Here is a 22,390-nt window from a genome sequence, read left to right on the forward strand (position 1 = left end):
CCACACCCTAACCCCCAGGCTTTTAGCCTTGATCTTCAATCTCTCGTTTCTCTCTTTCTCTATCCTTTTGTTCTCCCTTCTTCCCCTCCTCCCCTAGCTGTTCATGTCGCTGCCGTCCGGTTTGCTCTCTCATCAGGCTTACGGCAGACAAAGGCATACATCGGAGTAAAAATGCCCATTTTGCCGCCAATGGCCGCACCCTTGGTACAGAACCACATCATGTCCATGAGCGTTGACACCTCCTTTGGCAGGAAGCCAAAAAGGATCATGATGCGGTAGACAAGGTGGGCCAGTCCGCGGAATGGCGGCCACATCTTGAACACTTTCCAGAAGTCCGCCCAGCCCGGGATGCGCCACGCCCACCAGATATCGCCCGCAGGCCCGTAGTACCAAGGAGCTGGCGCGCTGGTGAGCGCCATGTCGATTTCCTGGACCAGCTCGTAGCCTGTGGAGAAAAGAGTTGTCAGTACCCCGGCGACCAGGTAAACAGCGAGATACACTTACCAGCCTCCTTGATGGCTTCGCGCATGCGGGGCACCCAGGGCATGTTGGTGAGGCCGTTGCCGAACTCGATCCAGTTCCGGACCTTCACGTGCTCGGGCAGGTTCGGATCCCACTTCTCCGTCATGGCGAAGTCATGGAAAGTGAAGAACGCGCCGGGCTTGAGCACGCGCTTTACCTCGCGGTATACCTCGATCGGGTTGGGCGCGTAACACAGCGACTCGACCGAGTAGGCACCGTCGAACGAGGCGTCGGGAAAGGGCAGTTTCTGCACCGCTCCTGGTTAGGGCACTGCCGACCGAAAAGACGGGGAACAGACGAAACACCCTACCAGAAAGTCGCCCTTCACAAACGTCACCTTGTCTGACAGCCCAGCCTTCTTGGTGAGAGCGGTGCCGCGCTCGACGTGCCACGCACTATTGGTGATGCCGACGACGTGGCAATCAAAGGTCAAGGCGATGGTACGCGCGGGCCCGCCGATGCCGCAGCCAAGGTCCAACACGCGCATGCCCTTTTTCACGCGGGCCAGCTCTGCGAATCTCTTCTCATAGGCCGTCGTGCATTCGCTGAGAGAGAGGCCTGGCGTGAGCGGAGAGTAGTGGAACTGCTGCCCCCTGATATCCGGATGTACATGTCAGACGACGGACCACAACCGACACAGATGGGGGCCGGAGCAGCTAGCTACTCACCATCCCTGCTCGTATAATGGCGAGACGAGGTCGTAGTAGTCGGCGCCAATTTCGCAGTAGTTTTTCATCCGCTCCCGGCGCTCCTCATCGGTGGCCCAGCTTATGGCATCCATGTCGAGGGTCGACACATTGTTGGGATCGCGGGTCCAATGGCGGAGGTATTTGTGCAACACCGTCTCATTGTAGTTATTGGGCATGTGAGTGGCCATCGTGACAAAACCACTGCCTCTTTTCTGAGAGGACGTCGAGGGTTGTGAAGATGGAAAAGAGACACCTGATGAAATAGCAGGGCGAGTCTCCTCCCTCCCTATTGCTTCCATATTCTGGCTTTTATGTAACGGTGCCACCATCTTGGACGATGTTTCTCGAGGAACACGTTTTCTTTCACTTGTTTGTCTCGTGCTAATATTGTTCTTCGGTGTAGCATTGTTCTTCGATGTGATAGGGACTGTGTACGAAACCGGCACTTCTCGGAGACAAGGCAACGGCCACAGCCATGACCCTCCTTGTTCGGCACGCCAACCCCTGAATATCTCTGGAGTTGAGCCTCGCTTTTCATCCTCAATTCTACCCCTGGATCAACCACTCTCATTCCTGAAAATTCTTGGGAAGAAAAGACGGAACACACAGAACCTCATTAACATTTGGATTCTCGACCGAAACAGGAAGGATGCTGACGGAGGTGTTCTGACTGGGCCTGGCCCCTGCAGGTTGGCCTGTTATTCAGTGTCTGAAGCAAACAAAGGAAACAAAGCTCCCCCAACACCCGAGCTGTGCCGCCCTCACCGCATGCCGGGCCCGAAATCTTATCAATGCTCTACATATCGCTTATTCTGCTGCTCTCCAGGAAAAGAAGAGGGCGATAGATTCCAATATTTTGATGGCCATGCTATCTCCCATCCCTGTGTGTGTTCAGAAGCTGTCGACAAGGAATGAAGGCCTCCATCCCAAGTCACCGGAATCGCCATTGACACACATCGACCCGCCCACACCAACACCTGATGTTCTCGAAGACCGTGGGATTATCGTAGCTTTGGCGCTTCTACGTCAATTTACACATGCCTGGATCTGTGCTTTAGAGCGAACAGTGTGAAACCGACCTTTCAAAGCGGTTCCTTAGTGGGCCAATCTGCCCACTATGAGACTTCCATCCCTCATCCGGTCTTCACTCCGACTCTGCTCCCGCTTGGCCTCATGGCCGTCCCTGTGCACCTGGTTGACATCGGCCGGCCATGTCGGCCACCACCGCCGTACCGGTTCGATCCAACACCTAAAATGCGGCTAGCGGCTGTCCTCGAGTCCTGGGGTGCCGATTACTCCAGCCCAGGGTCCCCCGACACACAGATTCTGCTTCTCGCCCTAGGTTGCCCTGTCGTCAAAACACTCACACACCACACCTCCCAACAGCTGCTTCACACAGGTCGTTCACAGCTTCCAAAAAACCTGCTTTCTAGATAGATAAATTGGAAGAGCTCGAGCACATAGTCAACACACCATACCGTCCCAGGGAACACCCCCTAACCCCATCCGCCACCGCCATGGCTCCCTACATGTATGTCGAAAACGCCCACCGCTCCTATGGCCCCGTCGACAAGCAGGAGCTCGCCGGCAGGCTGCCGCGTGCCGAGCGCGGTATGCTACGCATGGGCTTGGTCAAACCTGCGCAATGGCGCCAGATGCCCACGGAGGGCATTTATCAGCTGGCCATTACCGAGGTGCTAGATACGGGGGCCACGACGCCTCTGGACCGCGCCGGAGGGAGGGCGTTTGCTGTCGCGTCGGTGCTGGATTTGGGGCTGAGGATGCTGGAGAGTGAGCGCGGGAGGCAAGGTGCGTAGAGCAGGCACATCTACCTACCTAGGATCTCTTCACTCAGGAAGGGGCTTGCTAACTCAGACGTCCCTCTCCTGTGCACAGCCTTGGCGAGCCTGGCGCGCAAAGCTATCTGCGTGTGGCGCGAACGTCCAACGGGTCCCGTCGTGGAGCCCTGGCGGGTGGACGTGCCCGTCGCCGTCGACGAGTTTCTTCGCTGCGTGCGTTGCCGCTTCCCCGTCGTCCGCCTTGACGACCGCAACGGGTTCTGCCGCGACGACGGGAACCAAGGCCTACCCTATGCTTGGGCGGATGAGCTTCACACATTCGAGCGCACCGACTTCGACCCCAAGGCGGCGGCCGTCTTGCATCTGAACTGGCAGGTGAGTTCCTCCCCCTCCGGTCTGGCCCAACTTGAGAGAAAAGGTTCCTGACGAGCTCTGTCGCAGCTTGTGGAGAAGCTCTACTGGACGCGTCTCAAAGTCGACGTCGCTCGCCGTCAGCAGCGTGACGAGGAGCAACAGACCGCCACCGCCCGCTTTCGCCGGCTGCAGTTCCACCTGGCGGCCATGGTGACGCATCACCTGTGCCACCTGTTCGTCAACTACCTGCGCGAGGCTGCCGACCCAGTGCTGCGTGCCACCGTCACCGACGCCGACATGCTGCGGCTAGTGCGCCGCTACGACGTCGGCGCCGAGTTCGAGGTGGACTTCTTCGGTGGGAGGCCTAAGCTGTTCGTCGACCAGCGGAATCCCGGTATGAAGAGTGCTGCAGGCCGAGATGAGTCCTACCCGGGTCAAAGCTACGTCATCAAGCGTGGCCCAAGAGGGGAGCGCATAGCGGCGGCGGTACAGATGTATAAAATTGAGAGCTACCTGCAGGGTGGTGAGTGGTTGTGTCCCGTTGAAGCCCTCCTAGAAAGAAAACGGGCCTAAGAAACAAGCTAACCTACCATTCCAGACTTCAGCGTTCCCCTCCTAACCGAGATCCAAGGCGCTGTCCTTCCCATGGAGAGGTACCACGACCTTCTGCGTCGATACGGCGGTTCCAAGCAGGAGGCTGCGCAGTGGTGCGAAGGAAAGACTGGGGCGATTGGCTCCTCCGCAAGAGGCCCGCGCCGCGTAGCCGCCGAGGTCGGCTCGGCCGATGTCATAGCCTTCGACGTGCCCTGGGACATCGTCGGCAAGAACTACCAGATGTTGAAGCGGGCGTGTTATGATCCAACCATCAAGGTTGTTGATGTGAGGGGTTGCTAGTGGGTGCCGGGCGAAAGGAAGCTGGTGAAGTGTTGTGTACGGTATGGGTTGAGTGCTCCAGGGCGCGTGCGGTGATACCAAAGGGTTAATTACACAAGACTGGGTAGAAGAGTTTGGAAAAGGTCAAGCTTTTTAGCTTCAGTGGTGCGTTGGGATAGACATCGTCTTCGTACTTGGCCCCTCTCAAACATGGCTCGATTGTTATCCCCCAGGGATGTTCTTCCATGACGGGCCCGTAACACAAATCCGGGGAAAAGTGGTTGGATTATGGGCAGTGAGCTCAGACAGAAATGGATTGGCGGTTGTATGCAACCACAAAGTATCCTCTTTTTGGAGTGGGAATCATGTATCCGAAGTCCGAAGAACACGGCTGAAACGCAGCCTGAAGGTTGGTCGCTGATATGCGGCCTTGATCGATCAAGGCGCAGCCACTCCAGATCGATTCCCCACGTGGGCTTGGTGAAAGAGACTCGCCCTAATGCTAATCTCGGATCGCGGAATATCTAATCGAGACCGGTGACCATAATAGGAGATCGAAGGGTATATCGGCCAGTCGGTTGGATCCGGCCCAGAGATGCCCCCCCCCCCCCCCCCCCCCTTGACGCCTGGTGGTTACCGCTGTGGCGGTACTCGAAACCTCTTGTCTTGGAATGCCTCCTTCTTTCAACGCTTCTATGAGGCGTAGCAGGCCCATGGGCCAAGGTCTAGTAAGTACACTAGGCCATCAGGCTCTTCTAGATCTCGGCTGAGATACAGCCGCAATTCTCTTGTTGTGGCATCAGGGTGTAGAGGTCTTCTGGCGCTGTGGCTGCAGCGCGCATTCTGGAAGGCCGCGTCCGTGGAGCTTTTTCCTCCCTGTGCCTGAACACCAACGTGTGGGTGGTTGGTTGCACAAGAGTCTCATGGCCCAATCCAAGACTCTCTGTCATCCGCATCGATTCCCAATTTGTGACAGCCTATTTGCTGAATAACCGCCGGCAACACACCCAGGCAGCCTCCTTGGGATTTTCAGAGGAAGAACGTGAAACTGGAGCTGAACTTCAAGCTGCAAGACGGGGAAAGGAAGTACGAAGGTCAGACGCATCCCTATTAACTAAGCGTGCTGAAGCGCCTTTGGCAGAGCTATGGTGGGATGTCTGCCGAGGTTTTCGTCTCGACAATCGACGAGGCCCGCGCGTGTGGCTCCCCCTTCGACTTGGCTTGCACTTTAGAAATGCGATCTTCGTTGTCCTAAATTGGTCAAAGTCCAAAATTCGGTAACCGATCTAGTAAGCTGGGATATATGATGACAAGACATCTGTACCCCGTAGAGGACGATGGCAGGCTGAGACACACCGAGCATTCCCCACCCCTTCAAGGCTGCGGACAAGATACGGCCGGTGGTGGCAAGGCCTTTGGCGCAACTATGTAGGCGGGAAGATGAGAGCGGTAATATTCGTTCGGAGTATTAAAGGATCATGTCAGGCTCAACGTTCTCCTGAGAAGCAAGCCATGAATGTTCAGCCACCAGGGATCCGTGTTTTCACCAAGACTGGCTGTTGTTTGTGTTAACGGGGTGGTTATTTCTGTTATTTTTGTTATTGTTGTTGTTGTTTGTTGTTGTGGTTGCGGCTGGCTTCATCACTTGCTCCAATATGGCAAATAGCATCACGAAGGTGAGAGCGGTGCTGAGACTCACCATTCCCAGCTCTGAAGCAGGTGCTGACAGAACACACCCACGCAGTCTTCCTCTCCGTTGCTGCGACCCTCTTCTCCAATGTCGACCCAACTCAACCTGAGTGATGGATCTGGGAGTGTTGTTGACCCGAGCGCATCCAACAACTCTAGCTGGAGCATGGCGGTCGCTTGGACCACAGCCATAAAGACATCTTCCAGTTCCACGTTACACCCGGACCAGCCATCCACGCTTGACGTGACGCCGTTGTCACCTCCATCGACACCGCGGCCTGAAGAGACTCTTGCTCTCAAAGCAGCCCGGGACACAGTCGGTATAGGCTCCTGCTTCCATATGTCGCCGACCGTCATGGCAACGGATTTGATGGTAGACGGCGCAGAAGAACATTCCGGAGGCTGTGTAATTGCGCCGACGAAACTGGATTTTCTTCATGGGTTAGGGATAGTTGTCCTCGGCACGCCAGAGGGGCCGTCACGATCGAATATGTTGCCAAACGCCCCAGACCTCTTCATACCCGCCACCCCTCAGGCCCCGGCACAGCCTGGACGTGGCGGGCTCGGATCTTCGATCGTCTTGACACCGGACAGCATGCCGCGCAACAAACGACGGGCGGACAGTTCTCCTGACCGGCCGGCCAAAGAGCCAAAGCTGTTTGACACACCGGGAAAGCATCCCCGGAGGACGGTTCGGACTGTGACCTTTCAGCCGGCTCAGGAGCTCACACGCGACCTGGCAGAGTTGGTCAAGCCCTTCCAGAGCGGTTTGGCTCGTTCGCACGTTCCGGGGGACATGGGACCGTCGTCTCACTCGCCGTGCTGCTCTCTTCCTGGATGAAACGGCGTGGGTTATCGAAAGGGGCGAGTGGTTGCTAGAGCCAAATGGTCAATATCCCCTTTCCCCCGCCTGCTAAACCCGAATCCAGGTACATGCACCTAGAGATTGCGTCTGGCGGTCCCCTTTCTTGCGAGGCATTGGGTAAGGTTGGGTACTGCGCTGCGTCAGCATGGTTCGCGTGGACAGAGAGGAGTAAGGTTGTTTGTTGTTTGCGGTTGGGAAGCAAGTAATAATTGTATTTACGCCGGTACACAGGTTAACTTTAGGTACCTATTTCTAATTTCATGCTCCAAAGATTCGTACAATGTCCTAGTGCAAACCTTCAGCGAATCTCATCTGAAACAGTTGCTGAGTTGCCGGCCTCGGTGACAGGTGCGACATCGACTTGGACCTTAGCGTTCTCCGGAATTACCCGGCGACCGGGGGGAGGGGGGGGGCAGCCCTTGGGCAGGTTGGATCGAAATCTGAAAACCAACGAAAACCACCCAGGGCACCCAGCGCCCAAAAAAATGCCGGATGGAGGGGCACTGGACTGCATCCAGCAAGGCCACTGTTCTCAACCACCAAACAAGAAGGAGAGAAAAACAATAGAAAACCCCCCATCCTCTGGTCGCTCTTGAGCTCTTTACGGCCCCTGACAAACCTGGAAGTCAAACCGTGCAAGTTCCAAGGCGAGATGGGCACGTCGGAGTAGTAGCTCTCTTGTTGCCGGGCGGAGACCTTCGGGTTGAGCAAAATTCTTTCGGCTGTGCCATTGGCCGGGCAAAGCTCAAACCCCCACTTTTTCTCTCATTCTCGATCCAGCCAAGGCCCTTGCTCCAGTCTCCAGCCCTTTCTTGACAATTTTCCTCACGATCGGCTCCCCCCAAACTTCGCAATCCCAAAACCTCCAGTCTCCAAATCTCCCCTCTGCCGCAATTGCAACCCGCTTGCAATTGTTCTCCCTCACCATCCCCCGAGGCGACAGTATCTGGAGAATCATGTTCCGGACAGCCCTCCGCCAGAGCACGCGCGCCGTCGGCGCCCTCTCTGCCTCGAGCAGAGTTGCCGTTGTGAGTGCTGCTCTCTGCTCTCTCTGCCCATCTCATCCGCCCGCCCGCCCGCCCGGCCGCATCTCCCTTCCATCGCCCCGGTGCTCATCCGCGATCCAAACCCGACCTGCACGCCCCCGGAGAGCTCAATTGAGCTTTGCCGTGCCCTTTTGCGAGGAATTGGACCAGCACCGGGTCCCGGATCGGAGCTGCACCGGTTTTTGCGAGGCTTTTGGCGCCCATTGGTGTTTTCGGCTTGGCTGACCCGGTCCCGCGACAGCGAAATGCCGCACCCGCCGTCTCCGCCCTCCAGACCCGCACCTACGCCGAAGCCCGTGCCTCGCCGACCGAGGTGTCGTCCATTCTCGAGCAGAGGATCCGTGGCGTCCAGGAGGAGACCAACCTCGCTGAGACTGGCCGCGTCCTCTCCGTCGGGTACGTGGCCCCGCGCACCCTGCACACCCACCCTGCCCACCATCCGAACGTCCCGGGAGCCGGCCGACAAGACGGGGCTAGCGACGACCTGAACAACGCCCGGGCAAAACGTTCACCGGGATGGGGACATGGGACGAAAACGAAATGGAAATGGCATTGCTGACGAGGTCCGCCACAGTGATGGTATCGCCCGCGTGCACGGCATGGCCAACGTCCAGGCCGAGGAGCTGGTCGAGTACGTCCGACTCTCGAATCCGCGAGCGTCCACGCCGCTAACGACACTCTAGGTTCTCGTCTGGCGTCAAGGGCATGTGCATGAACCTCGAGGCCGGCCAGGTCGGTGTCGTGCTGTTCGGTTCTGACCGTCTCGTCAAGGAGGGCGAGACCGTCAAGCGTACCGGCCAGATCGTCGACGTCCCCGTCGGTCCCGAGCTTCTCGGCCGTGTCATCGACGCCCTGGGCAACCCCATTGACGGCAAGGGCCCCATCAACACCAAGGAGCGCCGCCGTGCCCAGCTCAAGGCCCCCGGCATTCTCCCCCGCCGTTCCGTCCACGAGCCCGTCCAGACCGGTCTCAAGTCGGTCGACGCCATGGTGCCCATCGGCCGTGGCCAGCGTGAGCTGATTATCGGCGATCGTCAGACCGGCAAGACTGCCGTCGGCCTCGACACCATCCTGAACCAGAAGCGCTGGAACAACGGCAACGACGAGACCAAGAAGCTCTACTGCATCTACGTCGCCGTCGGCCAGAAGCGTTCCACCGTTGCCCAGTTCGTCAAGACCCTCGAGGAGAACGACGCCATGAAGTACTCGATCGTCGTTGCCGCCACCGCCTCGGAGGCCGCTCCCCTGCAGTACCTTGCTCCCTTCACTGGTGTATGTTTTTTCCCTTTTACGAACCGTGAATCATCGCCCTTGGCACCGCATGCGCTGACCCTTGTCCCATAGGCCTCGATCGGTGAGTGGTTCCGTGACAACGGCAAGCACTCGCTCGTCATCTACGACGATCTGTCCAAGCAGGCCGTTGCCTACCGTCAGATGTCGCTGCTGCTGCGTCGTCCCCCCGGTCGTGAGGCCTACCCCGGTGACGTCTTCTACCTGCACTCGCGTCTGCTGGAGCGTGCCGCCAAGCTCAACGACAAGCACGGCGGTGGCTCCATGACCGCCCTGCCCGTCATTGAGACCCAGGGCGGTGATGTGTCTGCCTACATTCCCACCAACGTCATTTCCATTACCGACGGCCAGATCTTCCTGGAGTCCGAGCTCTTCTACAAGGGTGTCCGCCCGGCCATCAACGTCGGTCTGTCCGTGTCGCGTGTCGGCTCCTCGGCCCAGCTCAAGGCCATGAAGCAAGTCGCCGGCTCTCTCAAGCTCTTCTTGGCCCAGTACCGTGAGGTCGCTGCCTTCGCCCAGTTCGGTTCGGATCTCGATGCCGCCACCAAGCAGACTCTTGCCCGTGGTGAGCGGGTAAGTTGATTTTTCCTTGCCCCGTGAAGACGGGAATGCCGGTGCTAACAATCCTTTGCAGTTGACCGAGCTCCTCAAGCAGAAGCAGTACTCGCCCATGGCCGTCAACGAGATGGTTCCCCTCATCTTCGCTGGTGTCAACGGCTACCTCGACCCCGTCCCCGTCGACAAGATCCTCCAGTGGGAGGCTGACTTCCTGGCCCACCTCAAGACCAACGAGGCCGACCTCATGGCGACGATCGACAAGGAGGGTGCCATCAGCAAGGACCTCGAGCAGCGGTTGAGGGACGTCATCTCGAGCTTCACCAAGAGCTTCCTGGGTTAAACTTAGCAACGTAATAACCAATGCGTGGCCTGGGATGATCTAGAGAGAGGGGGAGCTCGCAGAGGGCGGCGAGGCCGGGGGTGGTCATAACCGCGACAGCGTCGGTGTGTTTGTAGAGCTGGGGGTGGTTCCGTCGTTCGTCGTGTGCTGGACTTGAGACAAAGTGAGAGGACGCGAGACGCGGGGATCCTCCCGCCAGATCCCGAACTGTAAAATAGAGCAGAGACTCAATCTAAGTACTCGATTCCCTTTGTCCTCAAAAAAAGGGGGTTCAGTTTCGATGGGATCGTTTTCCAGTTTCAGGCCTGGGCTGGTTGAGTGGGGTCACGGGACGGGATGAGACGGCTGACATCATGTGAGCTCAAAAAGGGGAGAGGCTTTGGTTGGAAGGCAGGCAGCTTGATCCAAAAGCAAGTCATTGATATTCAAAGACAGTTTTCCCTCTTGAACGTGTTGTATTCGTAAAGTTGTGTTCCCAGGCGTTGGGAGAGGACTCAATGAACCTTCCATATCCTTCTGTCGACCATTTTGACCCCTCATCCCCGCAGCAAACTCCCCGACCGTCAACACACACACCACACACTGCTCTCGAACTCGTAAATACAACGTTCACAAGGGTTTGTTGTTTGTATACACATACACAATGCATCTTTCTTATCACTTACCCACTGACATGCATCAGACCAGATCGGAATCCTGAGTCCTGGAAGAGGGAGATGCCCGACCAGTCGGCTGCTGCTGCTCCCACCATGTCGCCCGCTACCAGGGACCTGCTTGCCCGGGTGCGAATGATGATCCCGCCCATGTTGGAGAAATTTCATAAGGGTAAGAGCCTGTTCAAGATATTGATTCACTCTTGACTTGGCGGGTTGGCCTGAGGGAAAATGGGACAGATCGGTTTGGGGAGCGTGCAGCGTTAGGGTGCCCATGCGTATGTATGTATACCGGGCACTGATGACTAACTGGCGGTATAATACCCCATGAGGGTTATTCTTGCTTTGTGCACAGGTCAACTGGGACGAGTCGGTGTCATCGGCGGCAGCGAGGACTATACAGGCGCGCCGTACTTTTCGGCCATGGCGAGCGCGAGGTTGGGGTGTGACATGGTGAGTTGTGTTCCAGTCTCCAATGCTTGCTTTTCCCGGTTTCTCTGCCTTCCACCATCTTTGTGCATCTTTTTCCGTGTTTCGTGGCGGCGGTAGCTGCGGCGGCGGTTGTTTGTCCGCCATGATACCGTAGGACAAAGTTACGCCACGGGCTCGTGCCATGACACAGCCTGGCAACTCTCTGCTCACTTTCCTCGATGCCTACTCAATGCTTCGATCCTTGGGCCACGGATAGCACTCACTAACACCTTTCCACCAGTCCCACGTCATCTGCACACCTACCGCCGCAACCGTTATCAAATCCTACTCCCCCAACCTCATGGTCCACCCCTTGATGCGCCAATCCCCCTCGCCATCCACCGCCACCTCCTCGTCATCCCCAGACACGGATCCCCAGCAAATTGCCTCCCGGATCACCCCCCTTCTTGACCGTCTCCATGTCCTTGTCGTCGGCCCCGGCCTCGGCCGCGACCCACTCATGCAAGACACCTGCGCACTCGTGGTCGCCGCCGCGCGTGCCCGGGGTCTGCCGCTTGTTGTTGACGCCGACGCGCTGCTGCTCGTGCAGCGCGATCCGGGGTTGGTGAGGGGCTATGATCTGGCCGTGTTGACGCCGAACGTGGTCGAGTTTGGGAGGCTGGAGAAGGCTTTGGGGTTGGATGCCGATCCAGCCAAGGAGGGAGACGAGGGGGAGACGGGCCGCGTGGAGAGGCTCGCGGAGAAGTTGGGGGGTGTGACAGTCGTGCAGAAGGGGGCGAGGGATCATCTGAGCGACGGGAAGGTGACGGCAACGGTGGATCTGGAGGGAGGGAGGAAGAGGAGCGGCGGACAGGGCGATACGTTGACGGGGAGCATTGCAACCTTTCTTGCCTGGCGGAAGGCGTACCTTGACGGCTTGTGGGAACACGGAGGAACGCTGGAAAAGGAGGAGCTCGTCCGCCTGGCGGCGGTGGGTGGGAGCGCGATTACCAGGGTGAGTCTTGTCTCTGAACTTGCACGCAAGGAGTTTTGCTCTTCCGGGTTGAGCGGAGACGGCACAGCATGTCTACAGCCCGGTGGCATGCATGTATCGCAGGAGGATGCCTAAACCATAAAGGCGGTACATATTCCGAGGGACTGAATCAGGGCTGACGCAACCAAACAGGAGTGTTCACGCCTTGCCTTTGCCAAGAGGGGTCGCAGCCTGCAAGCCAGCGACCTCACCGACGAGGTGCACACAGCCTTCTTGAATCTCTTCGGCGAAGTCGACGCCGCCTCTGAGAGCAGCGGCTCGCGGCTATGAGAAGCTGCAATACTTCTCACCCGTTACTCTCGCAAAGAGGATGAGGATGACATCATCCGGTGTCCTGTTAAAAGAACCCTGTCATGACAGATGGAAGAGGGGCTGGGGGTCTACGCTTTCGGCCGATGATACTGTGGTAGGATATGGCGTGGCATGGTGTGGTGTGGTGCGGTACGGTCGAGACTTGTGCTTCAGCATACTACACATAACAGCGCCTTCACATCTCATTCTCGGAGATACACGCACAGGACCATATAGGACTGGCATACACGCAGTGTACAATCGGTTGTCCGCTAGTAGATCATGGAGCCCAAGATAGCCCGACCGTTCATTTGCGGGTCTAAAGGATGTTTGGCGTGTTTTGCGTAGTGGCAAGGCGGAAATTCCCGTGGACAAGCAGAGTAGCTTGAGGCATCCCGACAAGCTGTATCCGGGTTAGGTACCTAGGTACTCATCGTTGCTTTCTTTTCTACGTATGTGAGGGATAGGCTGGGGCGAGTTGAGAGAAAGCCGTCTCGCGACGAGGCGTCGGGTGGCGAGCACCAACGCATCGAGAGGGTTAAGAGCTACCGATCCGAGACTGAAGATCAATGAAGAGGACAAGCAGGAGGAGAGGACGGTCAGGCAGCCCGGATATTGAAGACAAGGGAGCTTTGCCCTCCGGATACAATTACACATGTCCGATGTGACCATGGCAGCGCAAACATCGGACGAGTAGGTGGAGTTGAAGACGCCAACATGCTTCTCGAGAAAAGATGTGCTCTCTATTCCCTGTTGCTGTTTGCCTTCGGGGAGGTGTTCCGCGCGTCCGCGTTTCTTAGTCCGAGGCCCGATCCAACAGGGACTCGGAAAAGGCATTTGCTGAGAGAGGGCGCTGTCGGTAGCGGCCGTGCGTAAGTGTAAAAGCAAGAAGAAGTTCTCGTATGCATCCGGGTGGTGGAAGCTTGGTGGGGGCCTATTGCTTACGGAGACCAGCTGACTTTTTGGCGATCGATCTCCCTTGCAGTAGGGCGTCGCCAAATGCCATCCCAGCTGAACCAGGTAACGTTAGTCTACACAGCCCCCCGCAGGGCCTTGAGGAAAACCGCGGCCGGGTCGGTACCGCGACGCCGCAGCAGCAGCCACAAGAGAGGACGTGACCGGGCTGCCAGGGCCCCCAGAAGCGAGCTGAGAAGGCAGGCCCATGGGGACGGATGAGGTGGCTGAAACATGCTTCCGCAAGGCCCGGAGTCCAATCGGTTTGGCAGCGTCGTCTGCCAAATCGTCTCCGGCAACACTAGGGACTTGCTTTTGGAGGGGTCATTGGGATAGCAACGCGAGACCTTACAGAGAGGGCGGCTCTAGGGTCACCACTTCATACGCAGTACACTATGGTGGCGTTGCGGGCCTGAAGCGCGCGTCCTCCGTGGTCATGTCCGGCGCCGGTTAGCAGATGCCGGCGTTGGCCCAGCCGCATCGCGATATCTGACAGCTCGCAACACGCTAGAATCCAGAACTGCAGGGCGTCTATCGACAGCCAGGGTGTTCTTCCTTTTTTTATGTTTTATTTTTTTTTTTATGTTTTATTTTTAATTTGGTGAAGTCATTGGCCCGGAACCCGAGCCGGTCGTTGTCAACGACGCCTCATAAACCTGTCTGAGACAGACTGTGTGCGGTTGACGACCCTTGGAAGGGCGGGAGAAAATCCAGTTGAGATTCCGTTGTTTCACTCGGACGGTTTCTGTGTGATAGTGATGGACAGATAGGGCGGCTGAGTGGATGATAGACTCGCCGGGTATCGTAGCCGCTCCTCTGAACGCACTTGGCTCTACCAAGCCGTCTGTAGCTCATGACATCTCAAGATGAAAGATTGAAAAATCGGGCCATGCCAAAGGAAGGCGTAGGCCAGATGTCGAGCTGGTTCTATTGCTTGTATGAGGGATGAGGTCCTGGTGTGGGGCGAGACATCATAAAAGTAATCAAGATTCGGCGGCCGCAGGGTGATCCTGGATCCCTCCCCCTTGAAAGACCGAGGCTCCAGAACAATCATATCTGAGAGTCGAAGCTGCGATATTTGCCGCAAGGCTCCCAGGAGAGCTGTGGGTTTGGAACGTGTGATTGGAGAGAGAGAGGGGATTCGTTTGATATCTATGGATAAGCTTGTAGCAGGGAGAGCAAGGTCGACAGCTCGCAAGCTCGATCAGCGTCGATGATGCGAGGTCGCAAGATCTGGGTTCAGGACGTTGAACAGCAACGAGGATGTGCAGATGTTTATGCTTCGCCTCATTGAGATCTTGTGGCATCTTTGGGAAAGGAATGCAGCCGTGTGAGGTGAAGCCCAGAGCTGCTGACTACCTTGGTGGTGTTGACACAGAGGTTGGACGGCGATGTGTGATATGTGATGGTGGGAGGATGCGAAGTGTGACCAGCCCAAACGAGGCTGACTCCCCCAGACCATGATCGATGTCTCATTGGTCCTCTGCATGGAGTGGGGCCTTCCGGCACCCATCCGCGCCATCCGACAGGCTGGCCGTGTGATGATTGCAGCCGTAGGTCATTGCCGTTTTTGGAAGTCCCCCGCCCTCTTTCAACCTCTCAGCCTTCCTCGACACCCGCCCTGCCGTTGCTTTTCCTAGACATCTCTCATGGCAACCAGCAGCAAGGGACCACGGTCCGAATAGCGTTATGGAGACCATGACAAGTCGCCCTGTGGAGAGCCTTGCTGCTAGGTCCAGTTCTGCTAGCGACGCGTCGCGCATCTACACAGTGAGCCAAATAAGACGAGTCATGGAAGACACAGCGCCCGCCAGCACGCTGGCAACGCTGCCCTGCAGTCTTAAGCTCAAGCCATGAGTGGAGAGCAATAGAAGATGCGACGAGGCACACCTGCGTCGGCGTTACGCAACAACAATGTCACCCAGCCATGGCACCAAGGGCGGCAACGCTAGGTCCGCTTGGGAGAAGCGGAGTCGATTGCCGATCGCCATCACCTGCAGCCTTCAATGTGAGATCGAGTGCACCCCATCACAGATCCTGATCCATCCACCCCATACTGCGTAAACACCAATGCATGCGCTCCCTGCGCCGCCATGGCGCCGGGGTAGCGTCCACCTGCATCACTGGGCTGCTTATTTTCTTTCTCCCTTGTCCCATCCCTGTCTTGCTGGCGCCCGATCGCTAGGATTCTCAGCTTACGCAGCACTGCGTACACTCCTCCTGTTGCCCATGGCGCATAGCCGGTGTTCATCTAGACCACCATCTCTCTTCTTGATAATTCTCACTTCCCGCGGGACGTCTAGGTTTTCTCTCGCCTGCTTCATTCTCGAACAAAGAGGTGGAATGCGATCACGAGGTCTTGATGCAGCTCCCGAAGACTCTCGGCTTCCTTCCTCGCGCCCGCCCATCCTCAGACGATCACCAGCTACAAAAGCCCCTGTCTACACGCAACGCCGCCACTCCGGAGGGATCGATTCGCATACACCTCACCGGGTGGGGTTGTGAAACCGAAGTCTGACACACAACTGGATCCCTAACGGTCAACGGTGTTTACTTTCGGATGTTGATATTTGCGGCTTTGCTCAACAGCGGCAAACACGTCACTTCCCCTTAAGGTCCCTGGACTTAACCCTGGGGCACTTGGCTTGGTTGTGGAGGACTTTCCCGCACTGCCTCCTCGAATGTGATCGCAATTGACCTTCAACTCTCGCACCAACGTTGGACAACGCAACATCGAAGAGTTTGAAGTCTGCGGCAGCTTTGGAGAACAGAACTGAGAACTTTCCCCGCGCCTTGGGACGAGACAACAGCCCGCATAGTCGACAGGACAGGGACCCCGACCCCAATCATCTTCACGTCTTCGTTCCTACATAAAAGATCGAGGAGCGCTTCGGTCATGTTATGAATGGCTGTTGATCTTCCGAGCCGGTAAGACGACCATGGCCGACTACGCTTTGAATCTGGGATTTAACCAGTTCACGCTAGGGGTTTCAACAGAGTCACGATGGCGACCAAACTTGAAAGGTTGGAGAAGCTGTTTTCCAAGAGAAAACATACCGCTGGCTCCCATGGACATGCCGCCAGCAAGAAGTCGGCGGCTCCCCTTCCATCTCCTGACGCCGAATCCCGTACATTCCCCGAGCCGTCCTTCATCCGGCCCACCTCCTCCCGCATGATGGCTAGGGAAGAAGTTGTCTTCAAGCCGCATCCGAAACTGCGGTCTAAGAGCCTACCGGAATCGAGCAATGCGACCACAGTGAGGATAACGACGCCCGCGCCTCGCAGCCTCAGACATGTTCCCGCCGTGCCAGCACCCTACACATCCATGGTTCCCCGCACCCCTCAAGGCGCCCCCATCTACGCCACCGCGCGTCGCGGCGACCCTTCGGAGGCTTTTGCGAACTTCAGCTTTCCTGCCCAAACAGACGAGGCTTTGCGGTCTTGTCGCCCTCAATCGACCTCCAGGTCTCGGCATCTCACGCCTCCCACCTCACCGAGAACCCGAGCGGACCTAAAGAGAGACTCTGCGGCGGCCCAACTGGAACCGTCGCTGTCGCCGCTGAAACTAAATTGTCAACCAGAGCCGGAGTGTGACTGCCGAAGCCCCACCCCGGGGAGCATCACCCACGAGCTCCGCGATTTCGATCCTTCAGTTTGGCCAAAGCCAAGGCTGAACAGCGATCGCAGGCACACCCTGATGGTGACCACTCCCAACGACCCGAATAGACCCAGCCTCAACCTTTCGCGCAGGCCGCTGAGCGTGATAATTCCAAGCCCAGCAGCCCGCCGCACGCTTAAGACCCTACGCCAACCCCCGAGCATGTCTCGGCCCACGAAAAGGAAATCTCTCGGGGTAGCTCTGAAGGAGCCCACCGTGGATGACTTTCTGGCACTCAGCGATGATGATATCGCCGACAGCAACAACGTTCGGGCGCAAACCCCGGGGCCTTGCCTCCCACCATTTGCCGCCCATCCATCAACACATCCGACCCTCTTCCGGTCTCCCGTCTGGACGAGCCCGGTTCATCCGATGGTCACGCTCTCCCCGCCTCTGGCCGCGCGCCCTGCCGCAGACGCCGCGATCGCAGCAGCCAAGATTGCCGCCAAGTACCGGCTCAACCTCCTCTATGTCGTGAATCTCTGGCCGAGCCATATGAGCCGCCCAAGCCGCTCGTCCCCCTTTGACGGGGCGTATGGCAGCAGAGCCGGCCTGTCTACCCACGACCTATCCTTCGGCGCGCTCTCGCCGCCCGAGTCGCCCATGTCGCAGAGCTCGGGCGATGACAGCAGCGGCGGGTTCGACTTGCCGCGCCGCGGCCCGGGGCTTGCCATCACGGGCCGCCTGCTGGCCGCCTACAACCTTGACACGGTCCAATCGCCTTTCCGCATCTCCGTCCCCGCCAACCTCAAGGCGCTCCGCGCCAACGACTGGCTCGAGTTTCGCAACGACCGGGCCGCGCCGGACGAGTACGCCGTCGGCTACAGCCGGGCCTTTTACACGGGCTACAGCCCGGCGCGGGGCGGAAAGGGCCCGCTTGCCAACCGTCGTCCGAGCACGCCCGACGACGGCGCGAGTAGGGGCTTCTGGCCGCCGCCGAACCGCGGCATCGTCTTCTCGGCATTCCGTGCGGCCGACGAGCACGGCAATGTCATCCTCAGCAACCAGGAGGAGCTGCAGGAGATGTATCGGGACGTCGAGGCGCTGGTCAACATGCTTGTCGACACGCACAAGCGCCAGAGATACACCTGCTTCCCCAAGAGCACCCCTCGGAGGCGGTGCGTCAACGGTTCCGGTGGACGAATGACGCAGCCACAGGCCGCCAGGGCGGCGTGATGGCGACGTACGAAAACGATGATATACCCCAAGTGTGTTTTTCTGGAGCATTGTTATGGGCTCCATTATTCCATGAGCAACAATGATGATACGCGCAGTAATGATGATAACTAAAACGGGTGTCTACGAAGGATAAGCATTGCCTCAGCGGCCGATTTTTGTTTTTTAAGACCTAAAAGCTAGCAATGAGCTAATTCGGTAGTCGGGATTGTCTGCAAATGGAGAAACTATGACGATGGTTTACCATGGGCAGCGTGGTTTGGCATGACAGGCTATGGTGACTGTGATCGCAACGAGCATCTTGTATTGGCAGTGATCCTTGACGAGCCTCCTAAGGGAATAATACACACAGTACGTCTTCTTGGGCTAGCGGTTTCTCAAGATCTGCCAGTCCACAACAGGCACAGTCTCATCACGAAATTTAGGTAGGGATGGGAAGCCGGCATAGGCGCCGGTCGGTCTCTGAGGCCGCGGCTCGACTGAAATTCAGACCGAGCGATGCTGGACGAGAGGGGCACTCTCGCCAGACTGAGCAAGCTGTCCTGAATGTACATGCCCGAAAGAACCCAACCATGCCACTGATTTTTACCATGAACCCGCTGATCCCGAACTCCACCACTCCCGGAAAATATGCCGCCTTTTCATTCATACTCCTAAGCTCCGTCCCCATCCGCTTAGCGGATGATGGCATCGAAGCGCTGCTTGAACCACCGCATGGTGTCGTCGCGGGTGATGCGGTGGCTGGCGCCGATCCTGCTCTTGCAGCGGCGGCGGCGGGCGACGCGGGCGCCGGGGCGCTCCATGCAGCAGTAGAAGTCCATGCCGTAGATACCAATGCCCGGGTCGTACTTGATGCCCAGGTCGATGTGCTCGCTGATACCGAAGCCGAAGTTGCCGGTCTCGCTGAAGTTGCGCTTGCGCAGCTCGTACTCCTTGACCTTGAGGCCGCGCTCCAGAATCTCCTCGGCCTTGGGGCCGCGGACGGTGACGTGCACGGCGATCTTTTCGTTACGGCGGATACCGAAGTTGCGGACGGTGTAGCGGGCCTTGCCTGGGAGGAAAGCGTGAGAACATGCTCGACGAGGGGAAATTGACTCGATGGGAGAAAGAGCAACGTACTGTACACCGGGGTCTGACCGGAGAGCTGCTCCAGCACCTTGGCGGCACGGGTCAGCCTGTCACCAGACTCGCCAACGGAGATGTTGAGGACGAGCTTCTGGATGCGGAGCTCCCGCATCGGGTTCTGGGCCTTCTCGGACTGGAGATCATGTTAGCTGCAATCAAAGCATATCGATTCGTGGTCGTTTGTGCTCACCATGGTGGGCGGTGTTGTCGGATTCGGTGCTGGGCGACTTGTCGACGTTCTCGGGATTTGCAAGTTCAAAGGCGGATTTCCATCCAGAATTTTGAGATTGTGCGTGTGGGGATTTGTTGCGGCACCAGCAAGGAGTGTGGTGGGGGACGTTGTGGCGCAGAGCCTGGGTTTTGTGGCTGGAGCTTGATCGGGTGAGGCTGAACACGTCCCTAAGCTTGTTTCCTCAGCCTCGCGGTCAGAGCAGCCTTAAAACTTCTTGGCCCGGTTGCTTGCTTGCCTCCACCCGCCATCAACAAGCAACCTTGCGCGTCACTTCAAGTTCAAGCTTCGGCCTAAACGAGGAGAGACCGCAACCGACAAAGCGTTCTGAAGCTTTGTCACCCCAAACCAATTTTTGAAACCTGAAGACGCTGCATCTGCAGCATCTAGCCGTCAAGATGTCGGCGCAAAACAAGCAGGGCAAGATGGTGAGCGTCCACCGCCCCCCCCCCCCCCCCCCCCCCTCCCCTTCCCCCAAGACCGCTTCACAGGTGTCCATTGTTGACCTGGGACTGACAAGACGGATTCCTCTAGGCCGGTTACGTACGTTGTCCCCGAAGACCAAACAAGCGATGTGGACAGGTGCTGACGGAAACGATAGATCAACTACCGGATGCGCGTTACCCTCAACGACGGGCGCCAGATGGTCGGCCAGGTGTGTAGCCAGGCTCCTGACATCCCACATGGGCGACGGTTCGACTAACTTGCGACCAGATGCTCGCCTTCGACAAGCACATGAACCTCGTCCTCGCCGACACGGAGGAGTTCCGCCGCATTCGTCGCAAGAACACCAAGACCGCCCCGGGCGCTGCCGCGACCATCACGGAGCAGGAGGAGAAGCGCACCCTCGGCCTCACCATCATCCGCGGTGCCCAGATCGTCTCGCTCTCGGTTGAGTCGCCCCCGCCGGCCGACCCCAGCGCCCGGCTGGGCAAGACGACGACCGCCGGCCTCACGACGGCCCTGGCGGCCGGACCCGGCGTTGCGCGTCCCGCCGGCCGCGGTGCGGCTGCTCCGATATCTCTGGCCGGCCCTGCTGCTGGCGTCGGCGGTGCCGTTCCCCCACCTTTCCCGCCCTTCCCTGGCGCTCCTGGCTTTCCTGGCCGCGGTGGACGTAAGTGCAATGCCCTTGTCGTTTTTGGCTGCTCGATTGGTGATGCAGGTCTAACGCGTAATAGCCCCGCCGCCCGGATTCGGCGGTGCGTTTCCGCCGCCGGCCGGCTTCCCGGGAGCTCCCGGCTTCCCGCCTGGCTTCCCGCCGGCCGGTGCTCCGCCGCCTGGGTTCAACCCCCCTCCTCGGAGATAAGGTCGATTCGTCGTCCTATGTGCATCGTCGATACCCGTCACACTGCGGCGGCCCCGCGCGCAGGGCTCCTCAGCAACTCGAAGCTGGCCCGCAAAGTCGTCTATTTGGGATCCCCGGAATTTATGAAGGGTTGGGTTTTGGGCGGCGTTTAGGGGTTATGAAACTGCAGTCATGTTGCCAGCCATTTGTACTAGCCTGAGATTGGGGTAGATAATATCGTCCGTGAGACAGCCCAGGGCAATGGTAGAATCTGCCAACCAGACGGCAGCTCTGGTACGCCGAGCTCTGGTACATCCAGCTCCTAGCTCTTTACATGAGTCCCGCCGCGCATATGCCTACTGTGGTAGGTATTCAAGTGAACTTGGGCGTCGTTTGTTTGACATTCGGGCCGTCAGGCCGCTAGTGCCGTGCAGCCAAACGGATGACGCAGTTCCACGCAGCGCCTGCAGCTCGAGGTGGTCTGTGCAGATCCACCCGGAATTTCAGCCAGACTCCGATTTCTGGAGCCAAAACTTCCATCCTCAACATTGCGACCAAGCTGAGAACGACCACAGAGAAGATCCCCACACCGTCAACCACCATGGCCGCCTTTGTGAAAGCCGTCAATGCGAAGATTCGGGCGCATCCCGTTCTCAACTATGTCTGCTCGACGCGTGAGTCATCCTCTCCAACTCTTCTTTCCGTTTTAGCCCCGATCAAGCTTCCGGCCGCCGGACAGTTCCCAGCTGGATGCGCATGACCGCACCGGTGCATACCACGGTGAAGACTATCCCCTCTTCCAGCGACTGGGAGGCTAGGATACAGGTCATTGCCGCGCGATCATGTCTAAGCTATCAAACGTCCATACGAAACCACCTCGGCTCCAGCTGCGGCCACGATACCGTCCTAGAGTGTCTCTGCTGCCTGTACAACCAAGTTACACCAGGCTGACCTCTGCCTCCTGACTCCTAGACTTCTGGGGCCCCGTCTCCAACTTCGGCATTCCCGTCGCTGCGGTCATGGACACCACAAAAAGCCCGGAGCTGTATGTCCAATCACTTCTCTTCCACCCCCCCCCCCCCCTTTCTTTTATCTCTCAACGCGGCCAAGAGCTGACATCATATCTCCCACCCCCAATAGGATCTCTGGCAACATGACCTTTGCCCTCTGCATCTACTCGGCCATCTTCATGCGCTACTCCCTCGCCGTCACCCCCAAGAACTACCTGCTCTTCGGTTGCCACTTGGTCAACGAGGGCGCTCAGCTCACGCAGGCCTACCGCTACTTGAACTGGACCTACTGGGGCGGCAAGGAGAAGGCGGCGCTGGCGAACCCGGCCGGAGCTGCCAAGGAGGCGGCGAAGAACTAGATGCTTGAAGAGGGGTGTTGGCGAGGTTTGGTGGTGTTTCTGGGGGAGCAGAGTTGCGCGTTATAGGCAGGGCATGGGAATTGCTGCTTGATCGTGGTTGGGCGGGGAGCAGCGTGCTGTCTGCCTGGGGGAGGACACGGTTTGTCTGCGCAACGGGATG

General features: G+C 58.0%; 7 protein-coding genes across 7 annotated transcripts; 5 read left to right on the top strand and 2 right to left on the bottom strand.

Annotated features, from left to right (window-relative positions):
• Positions 1-93: 93 nt before the first annotated feature.
• On the bottom strand, positions 94-1,399 carry VTJ83DRAFT_2439 (uncharacterized protein; the record flags this gene model as incomplete). The annotated part of the gene is made up of 5 exons (XM_071008709.1): positions 94-109; positions 160-445; positions 505-769; positions 833-1,115; positions 1,191-1,399. The coding sequence occupies 5 exons, from the start codon at positions 1,397-1,399 to the stop codon at positions 94-96; spliced, it is 1,059 nt and encodes a 352-aa protein (XP_070868979.1).
• Positions 1,400-7,747: 6,348 nt separating this feature from the next.
• Positions 7,748-10,025, top strand: VTJ83DRAFT_2440 (uncharacterized protein; the record flags this gene model as incomplete). Its single annotated transcript, XM_071008711.1, has 6 exons — positions 7,748-7,819; positions 8,079-8,233; positions 8,412-8,468; positions 8,521-9,109; positions 9,182-9,700; positions 9,762-10,025. 6 exons carry the CDS (start codon positions 7,748-7,750, stop codon positions 10,023-10,025), a joined length of 1,656 nt encoding a protein of 551 aa, XP_070868980.1.
• Positions 10,026-10,741: 716 nt separating this feature from the next.
• Positions 10,742-12,413, top strand: VTJ83DRAFT_2441 (uncharacterized protein; the record flags this gene model as incomplete). Its single annotated transcript, XM_071008712.1, has 4 exons — positions 10,742-10,850; positions 11,034-11,131; positions 11,391-12,104; positions 12,276-12,413. 4 exons carry the CDS (start codon positions 10,742-10,744, stop codon positions 12,411-12,413), a joined length of 1,059 nt encoding a protein of 352 aa, XP_070868981.1.
• Positions 12,414-16,293: 3,880 nt separating this feature from the next.
• Positions 16,294-18,222, top strand: VTJ83DRAFT_2442 (uncharacterized protein; the record flags this gene model as incomplete). Its single annotated transcript, XM_071008713.1, has 2 exons — positions 16,294-16,316; positions 16,374-18,222. The coding sequence occupies 2 exons, from the start codon at positions 16,294-16,296 to the stop codon at positions 18,220-18,222; spliced, it is 1,872 nt and encodes a 623-aa protein (XP_070868982.1).
• Positions 18,223-18,896: 674 nt separating this feature from the next.
• On the bottom strand, positions 18,897-19,540 carry VTJ83DRAFT_2443 (60S ribosomal protein uL5; the record flags this gene model as incomplete). The annotated part of the gene is made up of 3 exons (XM_071008714.1): positions 18,897-19,273; positions 19,342-19,480; positions 19,538-19,540. 3 exons carry the CDS (start codon positions 19,538-19,540, stop codon positions 18,897-18,899), a joined length of 519 nt encoding a protein of 172 aa, XP_070868983.1.
• A 434-nt stretch (positions 19,541-19,974) lies between these two features.
• Positions 19,975-20,882, top strand: VTJ83DRAFT_2444 (uncharacterized protein; the record flags this gene model as incomplete). Its single annotated transcript, XM_071008715.1, has 5 exons — positions 19,975-20,004; positions 20,111-20,119; positions 20,178-20,231; positions 20,291-20,690; positions 20,755-20,882. The coding sequence occupies 5 exons, from the start codon at positions 19,975-19,977 to the stop codon at positions 20,880-20,882; spliced, it is 621 nt and encodes a 206-aa protein (XP_070868984.1).
• Positions 20,883-21,462: 580 nt separating this feature from the next.
• On the top strand, positions 21,463-22,230 carry VTJ83DRAFT_2445 (uncharacterized protein; the record flags this gene model as incomplete). The annotated part of the gene is made up of 3 exons (XM_071008716.1): positions 21,463-21,535; positions 21,834-21,906; positions 22,002-22,230. 3 exons carry the CDS (start codon positions 21,463-21,465, stop codon positions 22,228-22,230), a joined length of 375 nt encoding a protein of 124 aa, XP_070868985.1.
• Between the last annotated feature and the right edge of the window lie 160 nt (positions 22,231-22,390).

The sequence above is a fragment of the Remersonia thermophila genome, chromosome 2 (assembly GCF_042764415.1).
Source record: "Remersonia thermophila strain ATCC 22073 chromosome 2, whole genome shotgun sequence".
Classification (NCBI taxonomy): Eukaryota; Fungi; Ascomycota; class Sordariomycetes; order Sordariales; family Chaetomiaceae; genus Remersonia; species Remersonia thermophila.